General features: G+C 37.4%; 1 protein-coding gene and 1 long non-coding RNA gene across 4 annotated transcripts in view; one reads left to right on the top strand and one right to left on the bottom strand.

Annotated features, from left to right (window-relative positions):
• PDE4D (phosphodiesterase 4D) overlaps positions 1 to 24,020 on the top strand; it is a 648,147-nt gene that overhangs the window by 335,048 nt on the left and 289,079 nt on the right. Inside the window, exon 1 of one of the 3 annotated variants that reach the window (XM_069776690.1) lies at positions 10,675 to 11,947. The exons of the other annotated variants lie outside the window; for them this stretch is intronic. Coding sequence (XP_069632791.1) covers positions 11,901 to 11,947 — 47 coding nt within the window. The 5' untranslated portion in view covers positions 10,675 to 11,900. Of the gene's footprint in view, positions 1 to 10,674; positions 11,948 to 24,020 lie in introns of those variants that run through there. 3 annotated transcript variants of the gene reach the window in all.
• Positions 3,806 to 10,080, bottom strand: LOC138683753 (uncharacterized). The gene is made up of 3 exons (XR_011323184.1): positions 9,714 to 10,080; positions 7,132 to 7,206; positions 3,806 to 4,474 (listed from the first exon to the last, which is right to left on the bottom strand). It is a non-coding gene; the product is annotated as an uncharacterized lncRNA (long non-coding RNA).

The following is a 24,020-nucleotide window of genomic DNA, read 5'->3' as shown; positions in this document are numbered from 1 at the left end:
ATTAGATAAAAATTCTTCACTGTGAGGGTGGTGAGGCACTGGAACAGGTTGCCCAGGGTCGCTGTGGATGCAACATCCCTGGAATTGTTCAAGGCCAGGTTGGATGGGGCTTTGAGCAACCTGGTCTAGTGGAAGGTGTCCCTGCCCATGGCAGGGGGGGTTGGAACTAGATGATCTTTAAGGTCCCTTCCAACCCAAACCATTCTATGATGCTACTTATCAGCCTATCAGGAAATAATAGTATTCTAGTAACTATAGTTAAAAGAAGAAATCTGAAAAATGAACAATTAGTTAAAAATAACTTTCAAATATATCCATTTTCTTGATTAGTCTTTCTAATAAGCTCTTTTAGATTTTGTCTACATTTCACTTGATAGTTATTACCAAGGCATTGCAAATAGTCTGTTTTAATACACATAGTTTTGGATAAATAGCAAAAGCAGTGCAGTCACTATGGCCCAGGCATAGCATGCCAAATAAATATTTTCTACTTCAAATGGTGCTGCCTTGGCATTCGATAGTGCTAAAAAGCTTCCATGTGTCTCGTGAGTTATGTTGGCAAAACCAAGTAAAACTAAATTATGTCATGACAGCTTTCCAAATTTCCAAAGTGTTAGTAGCTAGTGATCAGAGGGCTTGACTTTAGAGACCTAATCTTCTAACTGGACCTGTAGATGCCTGCCTTTGTACCGGTTATATGGTCCTGTTTTTAATAATCAAATACCAGGAAAAGATCCAATTTGTTTGTTTTTAATGTCACAGAGTTGACTTATGTTTGCAGGAATATTTTAATAGAGCTGGTAAGTAAGTAGGTTCTCACTTTCCCTGACTAGATCTAATATTCAGCATGTAAGTATACAATATAGTGCAACACTTTACTATCAGTCTCCAGGGGTAATGGGGAACTAGGCATAGATTCAGCTGATCCTGCAAAGACATTAAATCTATTTCTAACTTAAAGTATATGAGTCTGATTGTGTCTCACCATCTCATCTTGCTTAAATTTGCCAAATAGAGGGAATTCTCTGAAGAATATTTCAGTAGCCTGACAGGAGACTAGTCTGTAGTAGAACTGTCTAAAGCAGCTAAAGTTGTTGCCTGTCTCAGAGATACCCAATTTAGGAGTCTTTTCCTCAAAAACATTGGGAGCATATAGGAAAAGAGGTGTTTTTTTATGCCTTGTGTGCTTCTTAAAAGCTGATTCTCCAGTTTCTAAGCGTTACACTTTTCACAGTCTGAGATACATTGTGGGGAAGACTTCCATTTCTTGCATTATATGTATTTGAGGAAATAATCAGTGAGGCTTCTCAGGATTTCTCAGTTTGTTCACAATCACACTGGTAGTGGTTAACACCATAGATGGCATTGGGTTACTCATCATTTTCAGTGATGTAAATGCAGTAGGATTTGGACTTCAGTCTTTAGAAGAAGCTGCTATAAACTCATGCAAATTTGTACTTCAGTCTTTTAACTGGAAAGGTTTGCTACTTAGATTGTCACGTTTGCTCTGTATTTTACTGCTCTAAACAATAAATTAAAAAGAAACCAAGAATGGCTTTGTATACAGGGAATATTGGCCCATATTCATTTAATAAATCTCATTAAGTACTTTACAATCAGTTTATTATTCTGCTTCTGTTAAGAACATTTTAGTCCACTTCTCTATGTAATGAGTAATAATTTCCTACTGTTTTCTACTTAATTTAGGACTGTAAACCATTTGAGACAAAGATCTTGTCTCTTTTATGTTTCTTAGCTACCCTAAGCATCTGTGGTCCTGTGTTGCTATAAAAAACTATGTACTTGTTGCAACTTAGCTTTCATTTGGGCACTCAGCAATTTAAATTATGTAGTTTCCTTAAATTCCAAGAAAACAGAGAAGTTTAGGGGTTGATTCTTAAACACTTTTTACTTAAGAAGCAGACACTGGCTGCAATGTCTTTTTTTGATGAGTTTTAGTTCTTGTACTCTAATACAAGTTACAAATATATGTATTTTTGTTAGAATACAAGTTGCCACTTATTTAATGCTAGAAATTGCCAGACAGGAATATACAATTACACATTGACCTTTTGTGCACATCTGACCCAAAAAAAAAAAAAAAAAAGTATTTGTGTACAAAACTTAATTACCAGGACAGTTCCTGTCCTACCAAATAAAATAATATTATTCATAAGAACACGTGTGTAAAGGTAGGAAGACGGCATCATGCAGTTTGTGCATGTGCATCATACATGTGCTCTGCAGACTCCTGGGGGTTTTTGGACTGTTTCTAAAGGCATCTGTGAAAGGCAATTAGAAAATAACTTCAATGCCATTTTGCAGAAATTAGCTCTATGGGATCTGCATGTCCACTGGTAGGGTGAGGGGAATTACGGTTCCATAAATTGAAAAAAAATAATACTGGAAATGAAAAGGAAAGTGTTTCATAGATGCAAAAGAATTGTTTTGGGTGAATGTTACCTGATAGAAGGGGGTCTTCTCCAAGAGTGCTTGGATTTGGACAGAAATGTCCCAACTTTATTAAAAAAACCCCAAACTATCAGGAATTATGATACTATGAGAAACTTAAACTTCCCATGTTTGTGTTGCAAAAAAATCTGTAAACTATGGTAAGGATTAGATAGCCTGATAAGATAAATCTGATTGATTTCTTTATCACATACTCAATGAACCAACAGAAAACAGAAGGTGTATAAACTGTAAAAGCAATGTAAATAAAGGGAAGAAGCAGCACAGACTTGTGCCATAGGGATGGTTTTGGAATTACAGGAAATGGAGGAATATCTTCCTTTGTCTTATTTTTAATTAGGATAATTATTTTAAGCATCAGGACAGGCATGATAGATAATAGGAAAAAAAGTATCTAAATTGCTGCAATTGATATGGAGACAAACCTCAGGCATTAATGCTCTTAAGTTATGGGGACTGGATGATCTTTGTTCAAGAGCTTTAAAAGAACTGGTACAGGAAATCTGAGTCTTGTAGTAGGATTGTTAATAAGATTATAAAATCAGGAATAGTATAATAGTAAATGTGTTACTTGTATTTAAAGAGACTAGTGATCTAGACAGAATTTTTTTTGAAGACCAGAATTACTAGACATCAAGACAAATAGAAAATGAGATAAAATCATATGTGCTTACTAAACTAAGTTGCTTTTAGCAATCCTAATATTATTTTCCAGACAAAGTAGTAGGTGGACTTATGTAGATGATCTTTGTTATAACATCACTTGGGAAATTACTATTTAAAATGGAAAACATAGGTATCAGTAAAAGAATTTTAAGGCAGATGAGGAGCTAGTAAGAGAAGATAACAAAGGGCTGTCAGACGGCAAGTGTTATTTCCCAAGTAAAATGCTACTAGAGTTCTAGGATTCCACTTAGTATTTTTATTTATGGTTTTCTTAAAAATAGTAGGCTGTAGGAGTGCACTAGTGACACTTTCATATGACTCAGTGTTAGGAAACTATCATTATAGAGAAGAATCAGAAAACAGGATCTTGGAGTAGTTCAGTAGGAGGGAATGTAATGCTTAGAAGTTTTAAGTCCTGAAACTTTTTGAAACTATGAAAGAAAATAGAAAGTCTGTTGATGCCAATGAGGATAGGCTGACCACAGGGGACAGACAAGTTCAGTGACTCAACATTACTTATATTACTTTTGTAATTGCTAACCCTTTTTATGACATAATCTCAATATTGAAATGATTTGATTTTGCAGGCCCTGAAGGTTTTGACATAATGCATTTATTGATAAGTAAGTTACAAACAGACAGAAATTCTTTACTCATAAATAAAATTAAAACCAACAAAAACCAGGCAAATCAGGGCAAATAGAAAAGGTTTTCATTCATTAGTGTACATTACCTCTCAAATATCTGACTTCATATTCTGATTTCAGAAACAAATTATACTAAGGCGGTTTGGGTTTTTTTCTCAGAAAAGGTGTATCAAAGGTTCTAATTTGACAGAAAGCTGGAGGATCTAGATTGTTTAATATGAAAATGCAGTATTACAAAATTCATTAGGGTGTCTGGAGAAGTTTCAGGAATCCTCACATAGAAAATAGTCCAAATTTCTTGCTTCAATTTCTTAAAAGCAAAAGAACTGCAGCATGTCTATTCCCATCTCAAAAGTAACATGAAGTATTTTCCATGAATAAGCAGCTCCAGACAAACCAGAAATCTGCTCATTAATGATTCTGATAGGGTGATCTAAAACTCAAAGCTTTGTGAAGTTTTTAGGTGATGATTAAAAAGATAATTTAAATGTTCTAAACCATATTATAAATCATAAATTGAAATTTAGTTGATTGAACTGTGTATGTGAGGACATCAGAAAATTGTACTTGATAGAAAAATATGTTAGGAGAAATGACATTTCAGGAAAAAATATCTCAAACCATTGTCCCTTATTTTTCATGTGTCCCATTCTATTGCTTCCCCTTCTCCATCCAAGAAAAGATGCCACCTAGACAGGAAAGCGTCAAAAAAAAGTATGTCTAAGTAAGATTCCATAGGAATTGTCAATAGAGTCCTTTTTCTCCATTTGCTTTTGTAAGTCACTTCTGCATTGTTCAATACAGGTGGCTATAGTTCCTTTTACAAAGTGTAGTTATGTTCAGAATATGTATGATGCTTGGCAATATGCAAATTAGTAGCAAGTGAAATGCAAATATTACCAGAGGTAGGGGAGAAAAAAAGGATTTTTTTTTTTTTTTGATGCCAGGCAAAACACCAAATATGTTATAGGCTACCTTTTCTCCACAGTCCTGTAGAGAAGGTAAAGCTGATATAAACGGAGTATAGCTGAGTTTCCAGTGTGCATAGTAAAGGCATACTTTGTGATTAAAACAAAAAAAAGGAGTTATTCCTGGTGAATACTTATGCCCTTTCATGTTGATATTCTTCAGTTTCTGAAAAGGTTTATGTTTCCTCATGTAAGATTCTTAGCTACTTTTGAATACTTATGTCAACATCATCTTGTAAAGGGAAGAGTAGAAGTCTTTCCAGAAGTCATCAATACTTTTTTTCAATTAACCTAAGAATGGGCTGCTAGCAAGCACCGCTCTGTTAACTCCATCTCGTAGGCTCACATGCCATCTTCACAACATTCTTAGTGTACCCAGGTTTGGGAAAAAAGAACTCAGAATAGAAACCAGTTTTATCAGATAAGTTTGTGGGCAAAATAAATAATCCCTTACTAAATTGAAGACAAAGTGCTTATATAAATAGAATTATCTTAAATCATATGCTTTGTTTCACTTTAAGCTGCTTCTTCCAGAATGAATATAATTTTGTACCTTACTACAGTAACTAATGTTTACCGGAATAAATTTAATTTCTCTGTTTTTTTCCAAAGTGTGAACGAGTAAAATTTCATTCCACCTTGTCATTTAAGATTCAAGTACTCTGAACTATGTTGTAATAGAGTATGACTAAAAACAATAGACAATAATCTCCCTATTATAGAATAGGTCATGACTATTCACTGGAAGTGTATTTAATCTGACTTCAGTTTGTTACCACTGTATAAATAAAAAGCTGTCATCATTTTCTCAATGTTTCAGTTTTACTGTTGTTGAAACAGACAATTGGTTTTCTTAAACAACTTCTGCCAAACTGTTTCTGGGAATTTCAGTCATACCTAATATTTTCAGGGAGGTAAAATTTTAGAATTTGTGGTTACCGTAAGTCACTTCCTGTTCCACAGCACATATACATCCAAACTGCCAATGCAGTGCCAGCCACATATTCCATAGCAATGAACTGAATAACAAGACTCCTTACAGAGAGCTCAAGCTCTGCTTCCGGCCATAAATAAGATAGCTAGGACATAGGAGGCAAAATGACTTCATAAATATGAACTTAAACTAATCTCCATTTTAATATGTTAAACCCCTATTCTGTCAGCAAACTAGTTGCTTCTCTTCTTCCTGCTTTTCTTAAGGAAAAGGAGATTTGTGGGTCAGTAGGTGGGCAGGGAAAGGGGTCAAATGGGAAAAGAGAGAACAATGATCTACAGTTCCTATTTACATTTCTTTTGCATACATGTAAAACTTCTGTTTACATTTGTGGAATGATCTTTAAAGAATCTGAATCCGATCTTATGCAATAGGGAAGAGATGAGTCTGTGAGCATAACCAGTGCTGCCTAATCTAGGGAGATATATTGCTGTCCAGGATAGTTATTTTTCTTCAGGCATCACCAGTCAGTAGCATCAAGGATAGCAGGACTATTTCTCTTCAAATGAGACAAAAGGGTAGTTTAATCTCCCTGAGATGTGCTGGCATTCCTTTCCACACCACTCCATCTATTCCAGTTTAAATCTGGGCAACTTAAGGATCTTTTTATGTCAATTACAAGAAATAAATGGCACAGCAAAAGTATAGCAAGAACTGGCGTTTACCAACTGAGATGAGGAAAAATAATTATTTTTGATACACCTGAGCAGATCTTACATTTTAGAATGAGATTACCTGAAACCATCTCTTGCTCTAATTGGAGGGGGGAAAGAGCGAGAGACTGAACAAGCTAAGAAGTTAATAGAAGACACATAAAATATTAGTTTTGAAGAGTTCTTGACCTGAAGATTCTTTGGACTTCAAAAAGGGCTGGGGCTTGGAAGAAGAATGTTCTGCTCAAATTACATTTAGAGTTGAGCACATCATTTTCAGAACAAAAATATACTTGATAACTAGGCTCTTTTTCTTCTTAAGGGATAGCCACAAGCTCTTAGCAACATTACCTAATTCATGATTGTTGTTCAAAAGTAAACTATATGTTTTTTTAAGTTTTCTTGTTTAGTATTAATTTCAGTGAGATGATTTTGCTTTAAGCTCTCAAGCCCTGAGGGCAAGTTATGTGGAGTGGGTTATATCCACACTGCACAGCGCTCAGTTAGAACTTCTCTGGGTACAAAGAAACAATTTTTCTCTGTCATTTTTCATTTCAAAGTGTCTGAAACCATGTGAGGCTCTGTCAGAGCCCACTGGAATGTTGTTTCTATAGCATGACACCAAAATGCATGTGGCTTGCCTCCTGATTTGTCATGAAGATGTCTGAGGGTGGAAGGCCTGTAGGGATGCAACAAGACTGCATAGGAAGAATAGAGAGAAATAAACCTACTGTTATCTGGACTGCTTGTAGAAAAGTGCTTCTAAAGTTGCACAGTTTTTTCTCTCTGAAGGAATAGTTTACTTACTCCAGAAGCAGGTCCAATAGTGAGATAATTTCCATGCAGGGTGGATGGTAGAGGAAGCAGACAGGACAAAAAGCTAAGTTACTTGGCTTGACATACACTCATATAATACATGTCTGTGATTAAAGCAGTCTAAAATGTGGTAAGGAGTTTATTAGGCTTACCTGCTCACTCTATTGAGGATCCTGATGAGATGGATTTGTGCCTTTACTTTCTATGCTGTTATTACTGACTGTAACTTCTGTGGACCTAAAAAGTTGTATGACTAAAGACCTATCACTTGGATGATTTAACTGCACGCAGTGGGATGCATTTCTTACTACTTCATTAATCAAGTTGATTTTTTAATCTATATGGTTTTAATGGAGAGTTTATAAATAATAAAGGGGTCCTAACAGTCAAAATATAGAAATGAATCCCAAGTATTGGGGAATTGTTACATCCATACATTATATTTTCATAATATTGCAGATGAATCAATATTAACATTTAAGTGACTGTTAATTTTTATTCAGGCCTGTAGCAATAGGATAAGGGGTAATGGCTTTAAACTAAAAGACGGCAGATTCAGGCTAGGTATAAAGAAGAAATTTTTTACGATGAGGGTGGCAAAACACTAGAACAGGTTGCCCAGAGAGGTGGTAAATGCCCACATTTAAGGCCAGGTTGGACAGGGCTTTGAGTAACCTATCTAGTTGAAGATGTCCCTGCTCACTGCAGGGGGGGGGGTGGACTAGCTGACCCTTAAAGGCCCCTTCCAACTCAAACTATTCTATGATCATGACCACCAGTGTCACCAAGTAAACTCTTCCTCTGGTGTCTGCTAGTGCATTTGCAGCTATGAGAAGAGGCAATGAAAATAATCCATAAGACTTCAGTTTAACAGAAACAGACCTTAATCAATTCTCCAGTGAATTTTCTGATAACACTAGTAATTGAAAAGCTGAGTGCTGTGGGAGGAAGACTATGTGGAAATTAAGAAATACGGAAAGTAAGAAGTGGAGATGCAAATAGTCCTTTCTTTGGTTCTCCTACTCCTAAAGAACAGAATGGAAAGGTGTTTGCAATTTTGCACTGTCAACAGGCTGCTTAAAAACAAGGTTTATAGGACATAGTCTTCACTCCTCCCTGTTTAGATGTTTCATTGGGCAGTCAGAAATGCAAGATTCCCAAGACCAGTAAGAGAGAGAAAGCGGATAGATACTCACTCTATTGTCCAATGTAATTATTTATTTGGAAGCGAGAAGTGCTTCCAGATAATCTGGTTCCTGCTACAAACATACTTTGTCCATTACCTAATTAATTTTGGTGGAAAAGTTTCAAGGAGACCTTGTAGAAGGGACTGGAATCTGGCATTCCGCCATCTCAGGGAAGAGCCATTATCACTCACAGATTCCTGTTTGTGTCTCTGTCTTTTTTCCTCCAGCTTCTTTATGCCTAGCCTTGATGAAGATGCACTAGGCCTTCCTATAGCCTAAATTCTAATGGTCAGAGCACTGTTCTCATAGCAGAACCAAGGAATCAAAGCCAAACCTGTTTTAAACTGCTTTTTTCTATCTTTTTTTTTTTTTTTATTGAACATAAATTGTGCTTGGATTACTTTTTCAAAGAACTTGGTGAACCTGAATTGGAACTGACATACCAAAATGCTTACTATCCAGTCAAAAAAAAAAATAATGCCACTGAAGTTAATGTCACTAAATGCTTTTAGCTGTTGCATTTTTTTTTTTTTTTCCAAGGTGAACCAATTAGCAAACTATTAATGGGCTTGAACTGGAAAAATTTCACAAGTCAGTCTATACCGGCAATGTAACAAAAATTCTTTACTGGTTAAAGTCTCTGTCTTTAATTTATCCCAGCTCTGGAAAGCCTATATATTGTGCATTCCACTTTGTTGGTGAGTTCTTTAACTGGTTTGTAATGCTATATAGTAACTTTCTATACGCCCACTCTCCTTCTGCAGCTCTGCTTCTGAATGAAATTAGTTCAGTCAATGGGTGCCATGCTTTGTGCTGAACTTAATACTAGAGAAAAGCAGATAAATAGGCATATAGATGCAGAATAGACTCATTCGTAGATTTCAACTGTGTTAGGTGCCGGCTCAGTGTTGAGAAGTTCTTTCTTGAGATAGTACAAGGCACTAAGTAAGCCTAGTGTTGAAAATGTCAGCGCCCATGGATGATTGGGCAAGTATGCAGTTAGGTAAGTGAAATATGAAATAATAATGTGGTGCAGATTTGTGTAGCATTTGGTGTAGTTAATATTTCATAGTAAGTGGATCTAGCCTAGAGAAAGCAATAGGCAGCTGGATTAGTTAGATATAATGTTTATTCATATTCAGATTAATCACACAGCCTTGCAGTTTTCACAGTTTTGTTTGTATTCTCTTCAAGTGTCTCTGGTATATATTCCCAAAGCAATTGGATGGGGGCCGGGGAAGGTGGGAGGTGGGAAGGCTGCCGCTTTTTACATAAAGCATGAACATATCATAACATTTATAACAGCTTACCTGGTCCTTTTAAAAGTTATACTGAATGTTTGTCTTTATTGAGCATGAGTATATACTTTGTTTCGTAGCTTCATAGTGAGAAGAGGCTAATTTTCATTCTTGCCATTTGCAGCCCTCAGTGTCTGCTTCCTATCAGGGTTGTATTTAAACGAAAAAGAAAACCCAATCTTCAGCACAGAGTAGTAGGACATAGACGATGCTAGAGCCCCTTTAAATTTTGGAATCTGTTGTATTTTGGTGCTCAAAGTCTTCAAAGTACAGTAATATGCAAATGCGTGCAGCAGTACGGGCTCCCTGCCTGTCACCGAATTGAAATAAATACTATTTTCACTGCCAGCGCATTGTGACATTCAAGCAGTTTTAATATTTTATCCTTCCTCCAGAATGGCATCGGTTGTACTGGGGCTAATTTGGGGTATTGTCGGACAGAGCTGTGACAGCTTAAGCGCTCAGTTCTGTAGAAGGGATCTCTGAGGACGTGCCCCGCAGTATCTTATCACGTTAGCCCCAGGTCCACCCACACCCTCATCAAACACACGGTCTTATCGCACGTTTTAATGTCACTGAAGCCGCAGCTGGCTTCCACGCCGCAGGATTTCCTGCCCAAAAGGGCGAGGGGTCGTTCGAAGTTTAAAGACTCCCGGTGCGGCGTAAACCACCTAAAAAGGGCGGCGAGCAAGCGGCGCACGGCCCGGGCGCGCTCAAGTCCGAAGGCGCGCCCGGGACCCCCTGGCCTCTCGGCGGCGAACGAGGCGGCGCGCCCCGCGCCCACCTCCACGCACCCTTCGCGACCGGCGCCCGCACGCCCACGCGGCGTTCCCCCCGCTGCCCCGAGGAGGCAGAGGCCGCTCGGCGGCCGGCTGTCCCGCCTTCCTCCCCCCGGGCCACTGCCCCCCGCCCTCGCCCTCCCTCCCTCCCCGGGTGGGAGAGGCCGGGCGGGACGCGCTGTGCCGGGAGAACCCACCTAGAGGGCCCCCTTGACGCCAGCGCAGCCTCTGCCGGGCAGAGCCCGCGCCGCAGCCGAGCCCAGCCCGCTGCGGGCAGAGCCCGCGCCGCCGAGCCCGCCCGTGTCCGGAGCGGCGGCTGGGCCAGGGTACCGGCAGCCCCGGGGGGAGGTTGGCAATTCCGGTCAGGGAAAAGGAAGCGAGAGCCTGTTGCCTGCGCTGCTTCGAGGTATACGCCGTCTCGTTAGCTTGGGCTTAAGAATCTTCCCCAGGATATCCACCAGAGCGCCAGGAGTGACAACTGCTGTCTGGGAGCTGAACTGGGGGAAAAAAAACAGGACAGCAGAGAAAGAATGCTTAGGTAACACGGGACTTAAAAGCTTTGCTTTCGTTTTGCAGCGTACAGATTGATGCACGTGGTTTTATGTACAGCGTAGCATCAAAATAGAAGTAGGTTCTGCAGTGACAGTGTCAATAGCTTAGTCATTTTACTTAAAGGGAGCAGGCAGCCTTATTACAGGGTTAGACAGCAAAAATGAGTTTGGTCACGATGTGATCATATCTCGTGATGGTATCTAACCGTAGTCCTGTCCTAAGGAGCGGAAAAAGCATACTTCCTTCCTTCTTTCTTAGTGGAAGAAATAAACCCACGGTATCAATTTCAGAAAGAAGTTTGGGGCTGTTGTACATGGCTGTTAAACATCATCCTGTTCCCTGGGCTTGTAAGAAAGGAAAGCTGCATTAAAGTGATCACTGATGAATATGTGTCTAAGAAAGAAGAAAAAGCAATATTCATGTCTGAACATGGCAAAGCAATCTGAAGTTACGTATCTCCCCCTAACCACCGATTTGGCATGGATGACAAGAAACTATCTTTTAAAAGACTGACCTTTTCCAACTGTCCAAAATGCTGCATATGAAGATGCTTTAATTCACAGTCAAAGCACTTGGATTTTTATCAAGGCAAACTGTTGGCATTGTCATAACAGTTTCTGTATACTGATTAGTTTAACGTTTTTTTTAAGTAGCAAGTGATGCATAAATGGATGGACGTGTACCTAGAAAACCCTGTGAGAAGTCTTTCTTCGGATCCTGGGAATTTTTATTTTTGTGGATTACAGTAATTCTTGCAATAATCCCTGCTGTTAACTGCTCATGCAGTTGTTCTGGAATGCATCTATGAATACCATAACAGATAAATCTGTCTGACAAGGAAAACACTAATGTTGGAAGATCTGTGAACATGATGCATGTGAATAATTTCCCCTTTAGGAGGCATTCATGGATATGGTGAGTAATCAATACACATTACAGATTGTTAAACTCAAAATGCTTGTTTGCAAAATACTGTGGCAACTACCAGATGCTATGTTTTTCCCTCCATTAATGTCAAATGAGGACTAACCGGGCTATGAGAAAAATGAAAATCTTACAGAGATAGTAGTGATGAAGTAATATGAGTTTGGCAGTCTTCTGCCTTTACAAAATAGGCAAGTCACAAAAATTGTATTGTTATGGCCATGTTTTCTTACATGATAAAAGCCTTTTGAGCAGGGAGATGTATATTCTTCCTGTATCAAAGGAACACTTCTTCCCATTTCTTTCTTAGCCTGACTTGAAGGGAATAATGAAGACATATTTTCCCCCTATGATATTGTGTTGTTTGTCCTGGCACTTATTTATATACATTCAAGTGACCTGAAAACATGAAAAAAATGCTCATTCATATGATAATTCAATAAGCTTTAATAAATGCATTTGTATGGCAGGTTCTGAAATGTGGCTGTTTGGAAGACAATCATATAGCATTAAAATCCCTTTATCTTTATCATCATTAAAACAGCCGTTTCCTCTTTGAACCACAGGCATCTATAGTCCTTGCTCACTGAAAAATCTGTCTCTGTAACTTTCTTTGCAATATAGTGCAGTTAACTTGCTTATAAATTCTACCAGTGGTTGTTGCGTCATGTCTTGTCCCCGATGTTGGAATAAATGTCTTGATTAGTGCTCAATTAATATTATTAGCTAAGGCAAAAATTCTTGCCCAGGAAACTTTCTCTCTTTGGGTAAATATTGAGTCCTTGGGTAAATATTGAGAATATTAGAAACAAACATATTATGGAAGCTCATTTAAAAAAAGAAAAGAAAATTGCATTCAAGCTGAAGAATTGGCTTTAGGGTGCATGTTTTTTTGACAGATTTGCCCTTAGAGTATGTTAGCCTCTGCACGTAACTGATTTGCAGGAAAACCTGAGAAGGGATTTTCCCCGGGAAATGTGTTAGCGAAGTTCTTAAAGCCAAGTTCTTTTTATGGCATTTCAAAGTTGGATTTCAGAACCCTGGTACAAAGCCGAGACCCGGCGCCTGGCAGCGCCAGTGCTGGCGTCAGCCGGGTGTCATTTGTTGGAGGCGGGGGCTGCTCTGCGGGGAGCCAATGGCAGCAGCCGAGAGCAGGTCGTCAGAGCTGGGGGGGGGGGGGCGGGGCACAGTCGGGCCCTGTGCTCTTAGCACTTAAGTTTTAATAAACAATTAGTAAGCATGCTCTCCTTTGAATGCATCTATTGAGGTTTTTTAAAATTACATTTTAGTCCACCTTTCCATAAGATAATTTTAGTCTATGTAAAACCCTTTTAGAGCCAACTTCAAACCACATACCTAAAAAATGAATAATGTAATCTTGGATGTACTTCATCTTTTTGTTTTGGCAGTAAGGGTGCTGCAGTTCACACCTAACAGGAAGACCGTTTCCATTGTCTTTTAAGAATTCGGCCTACTTTTGTTTTCAGAAACTTGGAGAAATTGTTTTAAGCATGTTTTAACCCCCCAGGGTTCATCTTCTGACTAAGTGGTTTTCAGACATTAACCCTGAAGTCTGCTGAAAGGGGTTTGGAACAAAGCGACTGTTTGTTATTTATCTTCTTTAAAAGGTAGTTACCTGGTTCCCCAGTGTACTCCTTGCCAGCCCCTTGCTGTCTGCCACAGTACGTGAACCCATTGTCTGGGAAAGACTGGCAGGAGTGTTTGCTGGGAAGATATATGAAGATAATTATATGTTCTACATTTACTATTTGAACTGAATGCAAATATACCATGACTACGTTTGTGCTTACTGAATCATAGACCTTAATTTAGAATGGAAACATTTTTAGCACGCTGTTGTTCTTCTCAGCTCTCACAGAATTGGCAAATTTGCTTATTCATGCTACAGTAGGTCTGTAAGGAGCATTTATGGGTGCCAGGATTTTAAGTTGCCAGCCATAGCTTGTCTTTTAATTCTAAACTTTAACAAATCCATGCATTGCCTATAAGGTATGCCAACCTTTTCTATTGTGAACAGGAGGAATTGGCACAAAGAAAAGTTTTCTATATGTATATAACCTCCCTTTGTGCTACTTTCAGATGTCCATTAAACAATGATAGTGAAGATAAAGGAAGGGACCTCTTTCATGGGCCCCAATTAGTTTTGTGTTGTTTTAATACAAATATTAGTTGATCATCTTTAATAATGTTTCCCCAAAGTTGATATAACACATCAAAGGTGTTTTGTGGCCAGCATCATATACATCATAGTATTTGTAACCTTCATATGCATGCAGAGCCAAGTATTTCAGAAGTAGGACTAATAATTTTCTGTACCTTAGAGATGTTGCTTTTTTAAGATATTTTCTATACCTTAGAGACATGCGCTATGCCTTAATGTGCTAGTTCCTGCTCATCTCACATGGAATATGGGGGAAGAGCCGGGGAGGGGGGAGGGGGGGGGATAAAAAATGAACCCTTCTGCAATATAGTTTATGGTTTCAAATGTCCAGGATTTTAATGTTGTGTAACCAGTCAAGAGGGTAGACATGTTTTTCATGTTTGGTCCTCTGTGTGGGTTTAGGGAAAGAATAGCCAAAAAGTGTTGGCCCCAAGAGTAGGGTTTGAATGTGAACTGGTAAGCTTTTGGAAGTGTAGTTAGAATTCCAGTTTCTGAACCCTCCTAGTAATAGGTAGGAACTGACTACTGGCAAAAAGCATCTATAAAAAATATATGTTCCCAGGTAGTACGAATAGGAGGACGACTGTATCAGACAGATAAGGGTAGCTATAATCTGAATGGACTCTAAAGGGCATTTGAAATGATATTGGAGTAGAGAAAAAAAAGGTTTTTTTTCTGAAGCTGTTTCAAACAGTTTGGATTGTAGAGAAGAAAATACAAAATATATACAATTAAAGGGGTACAGTGGTTGGGGCAAGTGATGTCCCAAGTGATGATAAAGTTAGTCCTAGCAATAGTGAGAAACATTTGTGATGATAGTAGAAGGAGGAGTAGGATTTTATAACTACTTACCACATTGCACACTATACAACATAAATTATGTATTAACAATATGCAGCTTACTGCCATTCACACTGAAAACAATTTTAGAAACTTTTACTGCTGAATTATACAACCTAGCTTTCCTTTCCATTACATTTTATCTGCCTTTTTCATGTCAAACCAAATAAAGATAAACATGGTATTCAATTTTGGCTTGCCTAATTGTGTAAACAAGTATTGCACATGCCCCTCAGCTTTACCATCGGAAAAACAGAAGTGAAAAACCTGTGTTCAAGCATATCTGTCTTTAAACTGGTAAAGATTTGAAATTAATCCACAGGTGAATACACTAACTTTTCAGAATAAAAAATGTAACCTATGACTGTTCATGCTTTTCTGCCAACTTTTGGCCTATGAAGATTGAATGAGATTTAATTTGGTTGCCAAGGCAGTGAATAAAGAAAAAAAAAATCCATTCTTGGTTCCTTTTTAATTCCACTATATTTTCTTGATTTGATCATTATTGTTCTATATACGTCATCTAATGCAAAATGATGCAGATACATAGTTATACATGTTATCCTTTGCCTCAGATTAATTTGATGACTAACTAGCTTTTTGAAAAGCACCTTAGTAAACCCTTCAATGAATGCAATTGTCAATAAACTTCTGTCTCCTGTTTTTTGCCAGTATTCTACAATAATGATACTAAATTGTTTATTTGTGCATTTCATGGAACCCCACATGGTTTTCAGCCAGTGAAAAATGGTTTGGTTTTCCATTGTTATGCAGGTTCTTCCATTTTGTGAGACTAGAACAATATGTAACTGTGAAGAAAACTGATGGAAAATTAAGATCTCAATGCTAACGCATGAAACAAAGTTTTCTTTATGTTCTTAGGACATGATGAGTCACCTCAGCTCACTAAGGTATCATGGGGAACTGAGTCTGACCAGTGCTATGCTCGTCACATAGCAAAACTCTTCTAACCCAAAACAGGATTAAATGTTTCATGCAGATATTTACTCATTTGCTTGTTCTAGAAAATTTTGTGTATTTTATAGTGGGAAAATAAAAAAAGCTTCTTTCTGAACTGCTTCTCAGCACAGTGTTTGACTAGTTTTTGCATACTTTATACTTAAGATGTTAACATAAAAACTGTAGAGGAATATCTCAGTTCTTCCTTTTGAAATCTGGATTTGAACCTGAATTTGGGGGAAAAAATCGTAATTTCTTAAACTAAGAAGAAATGTTTTTAATACCAAAGAATTTTGTTTAATCCTCTATGACCAGTAGATTTTCACAGTACTGCTAAGTATGAAAGGTCACCTTTTTCCCTGTTTTCTTATGCTCGGTGACAGGTGTTACTTTCCTTCAGGCATTGTTGAAGTTTATTGCTCAGGTTAGGGTGAGTGTAGGAAGAGATGGTAAGATACTGAATGAAACAAAGAGTTTCATTTTAAGGTATCTATTGCCTTTTCCTTTATATTTCTAAAACCTTATCTGCCTGGTGGCACCTAACCAGCCTTCAGCATGTGAGTATCAGGGAAGAGATGAAAATATTTCTACTGTTTGCAAACAGGGCAAGGGTTTATTTGTTTATAATTCATATTAGCAGTACTTTGACTTTCTGTAATGTTTCCATGTGAAAAGCCGAAAGTTCTCCAGATACACTAGTCAGCTAAGCCTGGCAACACCCCTGATGGGTAGGTTAGATATGTATCTGCATATGTAAATTACATCTCTCACCACTGATGTGGTCTATAGTCTTCCACACAACAGTTACGATACTTTTGCATGCAAAATTTCTGCGCAGGCAAGATAATTTAACCATATGAGCTAATGTAAACTGTCGTTGCTTACTTTGGGTGTCCTAGACAGGTGGGTGTCCTAGACAGGTGAGTGTCCTGTTGGGACTTTAATCTATTGTTCCAGAATAATGAGATCATTTAACCTGTGTTTTCAGATCACTAATATACTCATCTTTATATTACTGCAACTGATTCAAACTAAATTTCTGTATCTTTGACATGCAGACTCTTGCCAAGGCCTGCCTTTTGCTGTTCTGTCCTCAGCATGTGATCTGTAAATGAAGTTGTTATTTCATACCTCTGTCCTTTGGATGCACTACCTGTTTTTTTTAATTTGGACTGAAATCACTTTGAATCGCTACTTCTCATTAAAAGTAGAATACATCTTTTAACCAGTCATTTTCAGGCTAAGTTAGAGTCAAGTTATTTCTTGAAGGATCCTATAAACTTGCAGAAAGTCTTGCTGTCTCTGGATATAATCCTGATTTGTATCTTCTTGGAAACTCAAGTCACAATAGGAGAAACTAAATTGGAGCTGCTTTTACTCATAAAACACCTGTTGAGTGTTCATGCATTTCCTCTACAGTCTCTTCACTCTTAGCTGCTTACAAAGAGCCACCTTTTCTTCTTTGGGAGGAGTTGATCTGTACCTATACTTTGACTCAGCAAAAATTACCCTACACCTCTGCCTCTTAGACAATAGTTTAATAATGAAGAAAAAAATTTAAATTATTATTACATTAAACATGTTAATTAAATATTACTTATTATTTATGCTGTTTAATACATAAAGTATTTTGTAAGTATATTTGTGGGTACTTCTGTTGTTTCTAAACATTCTGGCCTGAGTTAAGTGAGGATAGTCTTTCATTCATAGATGGGTTCACTTGAGAAAGGGAGTTTGTCTCCTACTGGGAACGGAAATGATAGTGTTAAATATTCTAGTAAATTAGCAGGTTTACTTGAAATCCATGTATTTGGCATTCGGAGACAACCAAGGAATTGTCCAGGTCTGTACGTGAAGATTTACTGTTTTGATATTTTCAACATAGTTTCTGGGGGCAGGGGAAAAAGAAGAGTAGAGGGAGAGGAGAGGAGAGAAGAACCACTAAAAATGTTGAAAGCTGACAATTACAAAACTGAAGAAGGTTGGTCAACAAATATTATTTACAGCTTATTATAGTTTCATCTTATTAAAATAGAAATAGCTAGGTTTTACTTATACACTATGCTAAATGGCAATTTTTATGCTAATATTCAGTATTGTCTGCTGAAACCTTAACTGAATACATGATGCTTGATATTTTTTTATGACTGGATCAACTCTAGCAGAATTATTTAAGATAATTTTTATTTCAACCATTTAAAAATACAAGAATATTTCCAGTAAAAGCTGCTGGTCAGTAGCTGTTAAGAAACACAGTAATTTTCCCTGTGTGACTCACTCCATGGAATTAGCAAAATGGAACGTACAAAATAAAAAGTTTCAAAGGAGTGGATAGAACCAAGCACAGCATCTAAAAAAGGAATGAACAGTTTTGCTTAGGAAAGTCATAACTGTTTTTAAGTGTCTGATCCACTTATATTATAAAGCATATAAAAATATTACAGAAGGAAGGGGTGTTTATTACCCTACCTTTAAAACTGGCTAAATTGATATTCCTAGATTACCTTCAGAATTTATTACTGTTTTTAAACATAAGTATGGAAAAATGGTAGGAAAATAAGTATTTTGCCTTATTTAGGCAGTAACCCTTTTTCTGTTGAGAACCAATTAAAATAATTGCCTGAATCTTAAAGATATTCAGCCACTGGAAAGCTATAGTGAAACTGAGTATACTTGAGTCTCACATTCAGTTATCTGAAGGGAACTGTTTCTTTTAGTTTTAGTTAGCTTAGTTAATCTCTCAAAAGGAGGATCTCTAGTCTTCTTGTATCACAACTTTTAATTTTACAGAATGACTTTATTCAGTAATTTTACAAAAGCGTCAAAGGTTTAATTTTTTTTCTAAAGTAGCATGGCTTCATATTTTCAATTGTCTGAAGCAATTGGTTTAGATTGTATTATTTCATATTGTCTCATTTTAATTGGGTTACTTTACTATGACAGATGACAGCTTGTCCCCTTCAGGGAAACAGATAATTCTTGCTCAGATGAAAAGAGATGACTTTAACTCTTTCCATCTGCAATGAAATCTAGCTCCTGATTTCATGATTTTTGCATAGTGCTTATTAAATTTTTAATTTCAGGCACTAACAAATGGTCTTTGATACTTGATCTGAAATACAGACATACTTTTAACACTGTCAGTAGCTGAGGATTAAATCAGTTACCTATGTTTATCATACGGATGCAACTCTAACAGAAAGTTTGCATGTCCTTCACATGTTGCTGGGCTTGACACAACAGTTACTTGGTGAAATCTTAGGTCAGTTCTAAGCCTAGTTGAACAATCACATGATCTTTAGAACATTTTAAGAAAAAAGGTATTCCATCTTGTGTCATAACATTTTATATTGCATTCCTTTCATGTGCCCTATTCCACTTTATTACTGGATTTATTTTTCTTTACAAATTTATTGGAACAGATTTTAAAGAATGAGTTCTTAAACCATCAGGTTTTTAAAAGCAATTTGTTTTCTGGTGATGTCAATATACCCTCTGTTATTCACAAGCAATTTAAAGTTTTCAGAGTTTAACTTCCTTTGAACTGGAAAAAAATACAGCTCATTTGTAAGATTGAGAACTGGACAAGACCTTCAAGGTAAAATAGCCTTTCTGGTTACAGTAGAAGCGTCAACCACAGAGGCTCATATATATACCCCAGTGACATGTGTGTCTGGATACTAGGGAAGAAATGTTTCAAAAGTTGGGTTTCATTTGCCTTTGTATCCAACTTTATTCTCTGTAGGCAACTAATGCCTTCAGAGAAGTGAGTAGATTATAGCTATCAAATGATTAATTATAATGTTATTTTTGGCAGATATTAAAAATAGTGGGTTAACTGTGTTTTTGGCTGCTATTTTAAGGCAAAAGTTTGGTTCGGTGAATCTGGACTTTAGTTGTTAATTATTATATTGACCAAATATTGACCAATTAAAAATCATCCTAACACATCCAAGTCTAAGATTTTTATTCATCTTAGACCATTTGTGAAATTTTGTTTTCATGGTCTGTGGATTTAAGAACGTCATCTTCCAGTATTACTTTTTTGCCTAGTTCATCTTTAATTGGATAAGTGTAATAATTGAAAAAGGAATGAGGCAGGTCATCTCTACCTACTCTTAGAACTTCAGACAGAGGAACAATTATCCAATGTATGGAAATCAATGCTCAACTAAATTAAAATCTACATATTAAGGACAAAAAAATTCAATATTAATAGGTTGGATTTAGTGTATTGTGAAATAAAAATGTACATATCATGCCATCCTCCAACAGCAGAATTATTTACTAAAAAGTACTGGTGTGAGGACTTAATGTATTTAGCTTTGCATTTGATTGCATCCATTCATCAGCTTATTTATATTTAGGCATCTAGATAATAATTTAGACTTCCAACTTCACATATTTTATTTAATTCTTAAACTCAGATAGAGGTATTTTATCCAATGTTTATCAACTCACAGAGGATCCCAAAGTCCCCAGCAACCTTCTTGAAATCTGTCACTCCAATGTTTCCTGCCCATTATAAAGTATCATTTCATGCAACAGATTTCATAACAAAACTGCCCTAACAAACATGGCCTATAATTGCTATTAAGCTCTTGTGTTTTGCCTTTCCTCAGTATTTTAAATTGTAAATAGTGGGTCTGAACCTTTACAGATATTCCTAATTAGCCACACTATTTCATTTTGTTTCACTATACTTGGTTCCTGTATATGTCCTACTATATGACATGTTTTTTCATCTGGCATCCCATCATGTCATCTTTGTAGTGTCTTACCTTCTACCAGTCTCCAAATAAAACAAAGAAGCTGTGGTAATAGGCAACAAAAGTGATGATAGAATAGCTGGTTTCCAAACAGGTCATAAACCAAATAGACATGGTGAAATAAAAATAATCCTTTTCCCCATCCTGTACTTAAGAGTATTGAGGTATGCAGAAATTTACACCTGGGAAAAAAGTGAGAGATAAATTCCTTTAATGCTAGGGTAGTGTCATACAGAAAAGCATATTTTCATGTACAGGCCAAGAGATACCCAGCTCCACATCCATTTATTTTTTTATGTACTTTCAGCCCTTTTCACATTTCTTGCTGGTTGTCTCTAACGTTGTGAGAGAGTAGTTTTCTTGACTGTAATTTAACACAGAGATCTTGAAATGGAGATTTGGTGAAGGTTAACAATAAACAAATACCTTTTCTTTCCCTGTTGCTGTTTGGGATTTTGATCTGAAGTGTCCTTGGAATGCTCTTCAGGGTATACAGTGGTAACTGTGCAGTTCCCCCAGAATAAAAGTACAGCAGTAACTGTGCAGTTCCCCCAGAGAATTTCAAGGCCCTTTGAATAACTGCCATTGAAAGTGGTCTTTCCCTCTTGGAATATTTGTACCAGACTGATCTGTCCCATGAAAGTATAATAATCCTAGGAATTGCCCAGAGAAGGAGAGTAGTTAAAGACTGCTCAGGTTTTTTTCCCTTTCTAATCCAACAGTATTTGAAATGTCCAGCCCACAAATACTGAAATTAGTATTAGTAAGTAATCTGCCTTTCCATTAGGCAGATATTAATGAGGGGATTAGTTTGGGATATTCGACCATCTTTATTTGTTAGGAAGTTATAGCTAGATAAAAAAAACAGTTAAGGTGCTGTGTTGGACATTATATAATAAACATTTTCAAGTTTTAATGCATTTAAATGCTCAAATTATTGCAGCATATGTTGGTGAGCTATATGCTATACAGTATCTTTAGCAAGAGTGGAATCTCTATATGGTGTATAATTCTCACAGCCTAGTCATATTTCTTTCCATAGGATTGCATTTTGCAAGTAGATGTGGCTTGTGGTGAAGTAACTGTGGTGAAGTAACTAGGAATACCACAGTCACGAAAAGGTATGCATGCTGAGCTGCAGCTGAGCTAATATATGGCTATTTATGGCAACCAAGCAGGAATCGGAGATTAAGTCATAATAAGGTAGGGATTGTACCAGCTAGAGGCTCAGTGGCTTGTTCCATGAAGTAGAAGAAGGATTTTAGAGATGATGAGTTAGAGCATTGCTTATCCCCTGCAAAGTGAGTATGAATAAAAGTTTAAAGAGTTTTTTACATGATTAATATTTCTGAACCATCCATTCGTGCAGTCCTACGAAAAGATTGGATACTCAGGCCATTGTTTCATTCATTATATAATATATTAAAAAAAAATTCTGGAAGGCAAAATGAATCTACTTCCTGAAACAGAATACATGAAATGTTTCATTTCTGCTGTCTCCCACTGTGCCCAAAAAAAGGACTGCTCATCTCCTTATGCAGTACTTTTAATAAAGGTTTTGACACTTGAAAAATATAAAATACATAAGCATACTTGTGACTATGAGTTTAAGTTCACTGCTTTTCTGAAATTTTTACTGGGTGTTAATCAAGGGAACAGATGCAGAATGCTGGGCAGGAAGAAGTGCTTTGGGACCCTCATTTGAATATATAACTATTTATATATGAGTTGTGGTTTTTTTTTCCCTGGTTTCTTAAACAAAAGAGGCCTACATGATCATACGTATCTGTTTCCCCCTCTTATAGCTTTTGAACCTATTGTCTGATTTCAATCAAATTTTGGAGGATAGAAGTTTTAAAACTTAAGTGGTTAGAAAGTGCCTTCAGTTTGTGCTCTCCCTGAAGGAAGGACTTCTGCATCCTAGCAATGCAGCTGCTGGTGGTGGCTGGACAGGCAAAGCCCTTTCAAGACCTTGCTATCAGCTCAGCGCTTCTTGACTCCTGTACCCTCAAACTGATCGTGTGCAGGTGGGTCACTGGAGAGGGAGGTGGCTAAGCTTTGCGTTCATGCAACAACTTCCTACGGCAGTTCAGGTGTACTGTGAAAATGAAGCTGGTGAAGTCTGTTACATGCACATGGGTGTAGGAACAGTAGAGTCAAAGCATCATCCATGCAGGCGGGTTCAGGACAGAAACACAGAGAGAATGGGGTTTGCAGTAATGATGAACCCCTCTCTTAGCCAGAGATTTTAATCTGTTAACATCATATTCCGAATATTTCCAAAAGCCCCTCATTTAGATCTTAAGCCTTAAGCTCCCTCTGAACTCTTGAAGAAGAATTCAGTTACAAAGTGACAGGCTAGTCCACTTGTGTTATTCTTTTCCGTTATCAATAGCATAGGTAACAGCAAGGATTTAGAAAGCACCAGAAAACCTTTAAAACCTCATCAGAACAACCATGATATAATATTTTCTTTACTGAAAATGTACTCAGCATTTTAACTGTCAGTTACAGAAAACACAGAATGAGATAAGCATATACAAATTTCTGAGAAACCTACTTTTCTTTCCTAGCTGTTCACCAGTGCTTGAAGTGCTCTAAAAATGCTAAGTATTTAAGATTTATCAGTTTTAGCTTTCAGGAACAGAAGTTGAGGACATCAATACAGTTGGAATGAGATTTGTCATAGTAACAGGCTTCAAGAGGTATCATATTTCTGATATCAGAAGAGACTGTGGTGTGCTGTACTCTTAGCCACGTAACTTTTGCACTATCATTAATGTTTATTAGGGGATGCTGTGAAGAAAGAACAAATGTGCTTGCATGTCTAGAAAAATAAGGAAGAGGGTTTGTCTAGTGTTCTGAGTCTCTTGTGGGATCCTACATGAAAAGCACAGAGAATCATAGAATGCTTTGGGTTGGAAGGGACCTTTAAAAGGACATCTTTAACTAGATCAGGTTGCTCAGAGCCCCGTCCAACCTGACCCTGAATGTTTCCAGGGATGGGGCATCTACCGCCTCTCTGGGCAACCTGTTCCAGTGTTTCACCACCCTCATCACAAAATATTTCTTCCTTCTATCTAATCTGAATCTACCCTCTTTCAGCTTAAAACCATTACTCCTTGTTCTTTTGTAACAGGCCCTACTGACAAGTCTGTCCCCATCTTTCTTATAAGCCCCCTTTAAGTATTGAAAGGCCACAATAAGGTCTCCCCTGAGCCTTCTCTTCTCCATGCTGAACAACCCCAACTCTCTCAGCCTATTTTCATAGGAGAGGTACTCCAGCCCTCTGATCATTTTTGTGGCCCTCCTC

Source organism: Haliaeetus albicilla, chromosome Z (genome assembly GCF_947461875.1).
Source record: "Haliaeetus albicilla chromosome Z, bHalAlb1.1, whole genome shotgun sequence".
NCBI lineage: Eukaryota > Metazoa > Chordata > Aves > Accipitriformes > Accipitridae > Haliaeetus > Haliaeetus albicilla.
The sequence above is the reverse complement of the archived record's forward strand: the minus strand, read 5'-3'. Positions and strand labels throughout refer to the sequence as shown.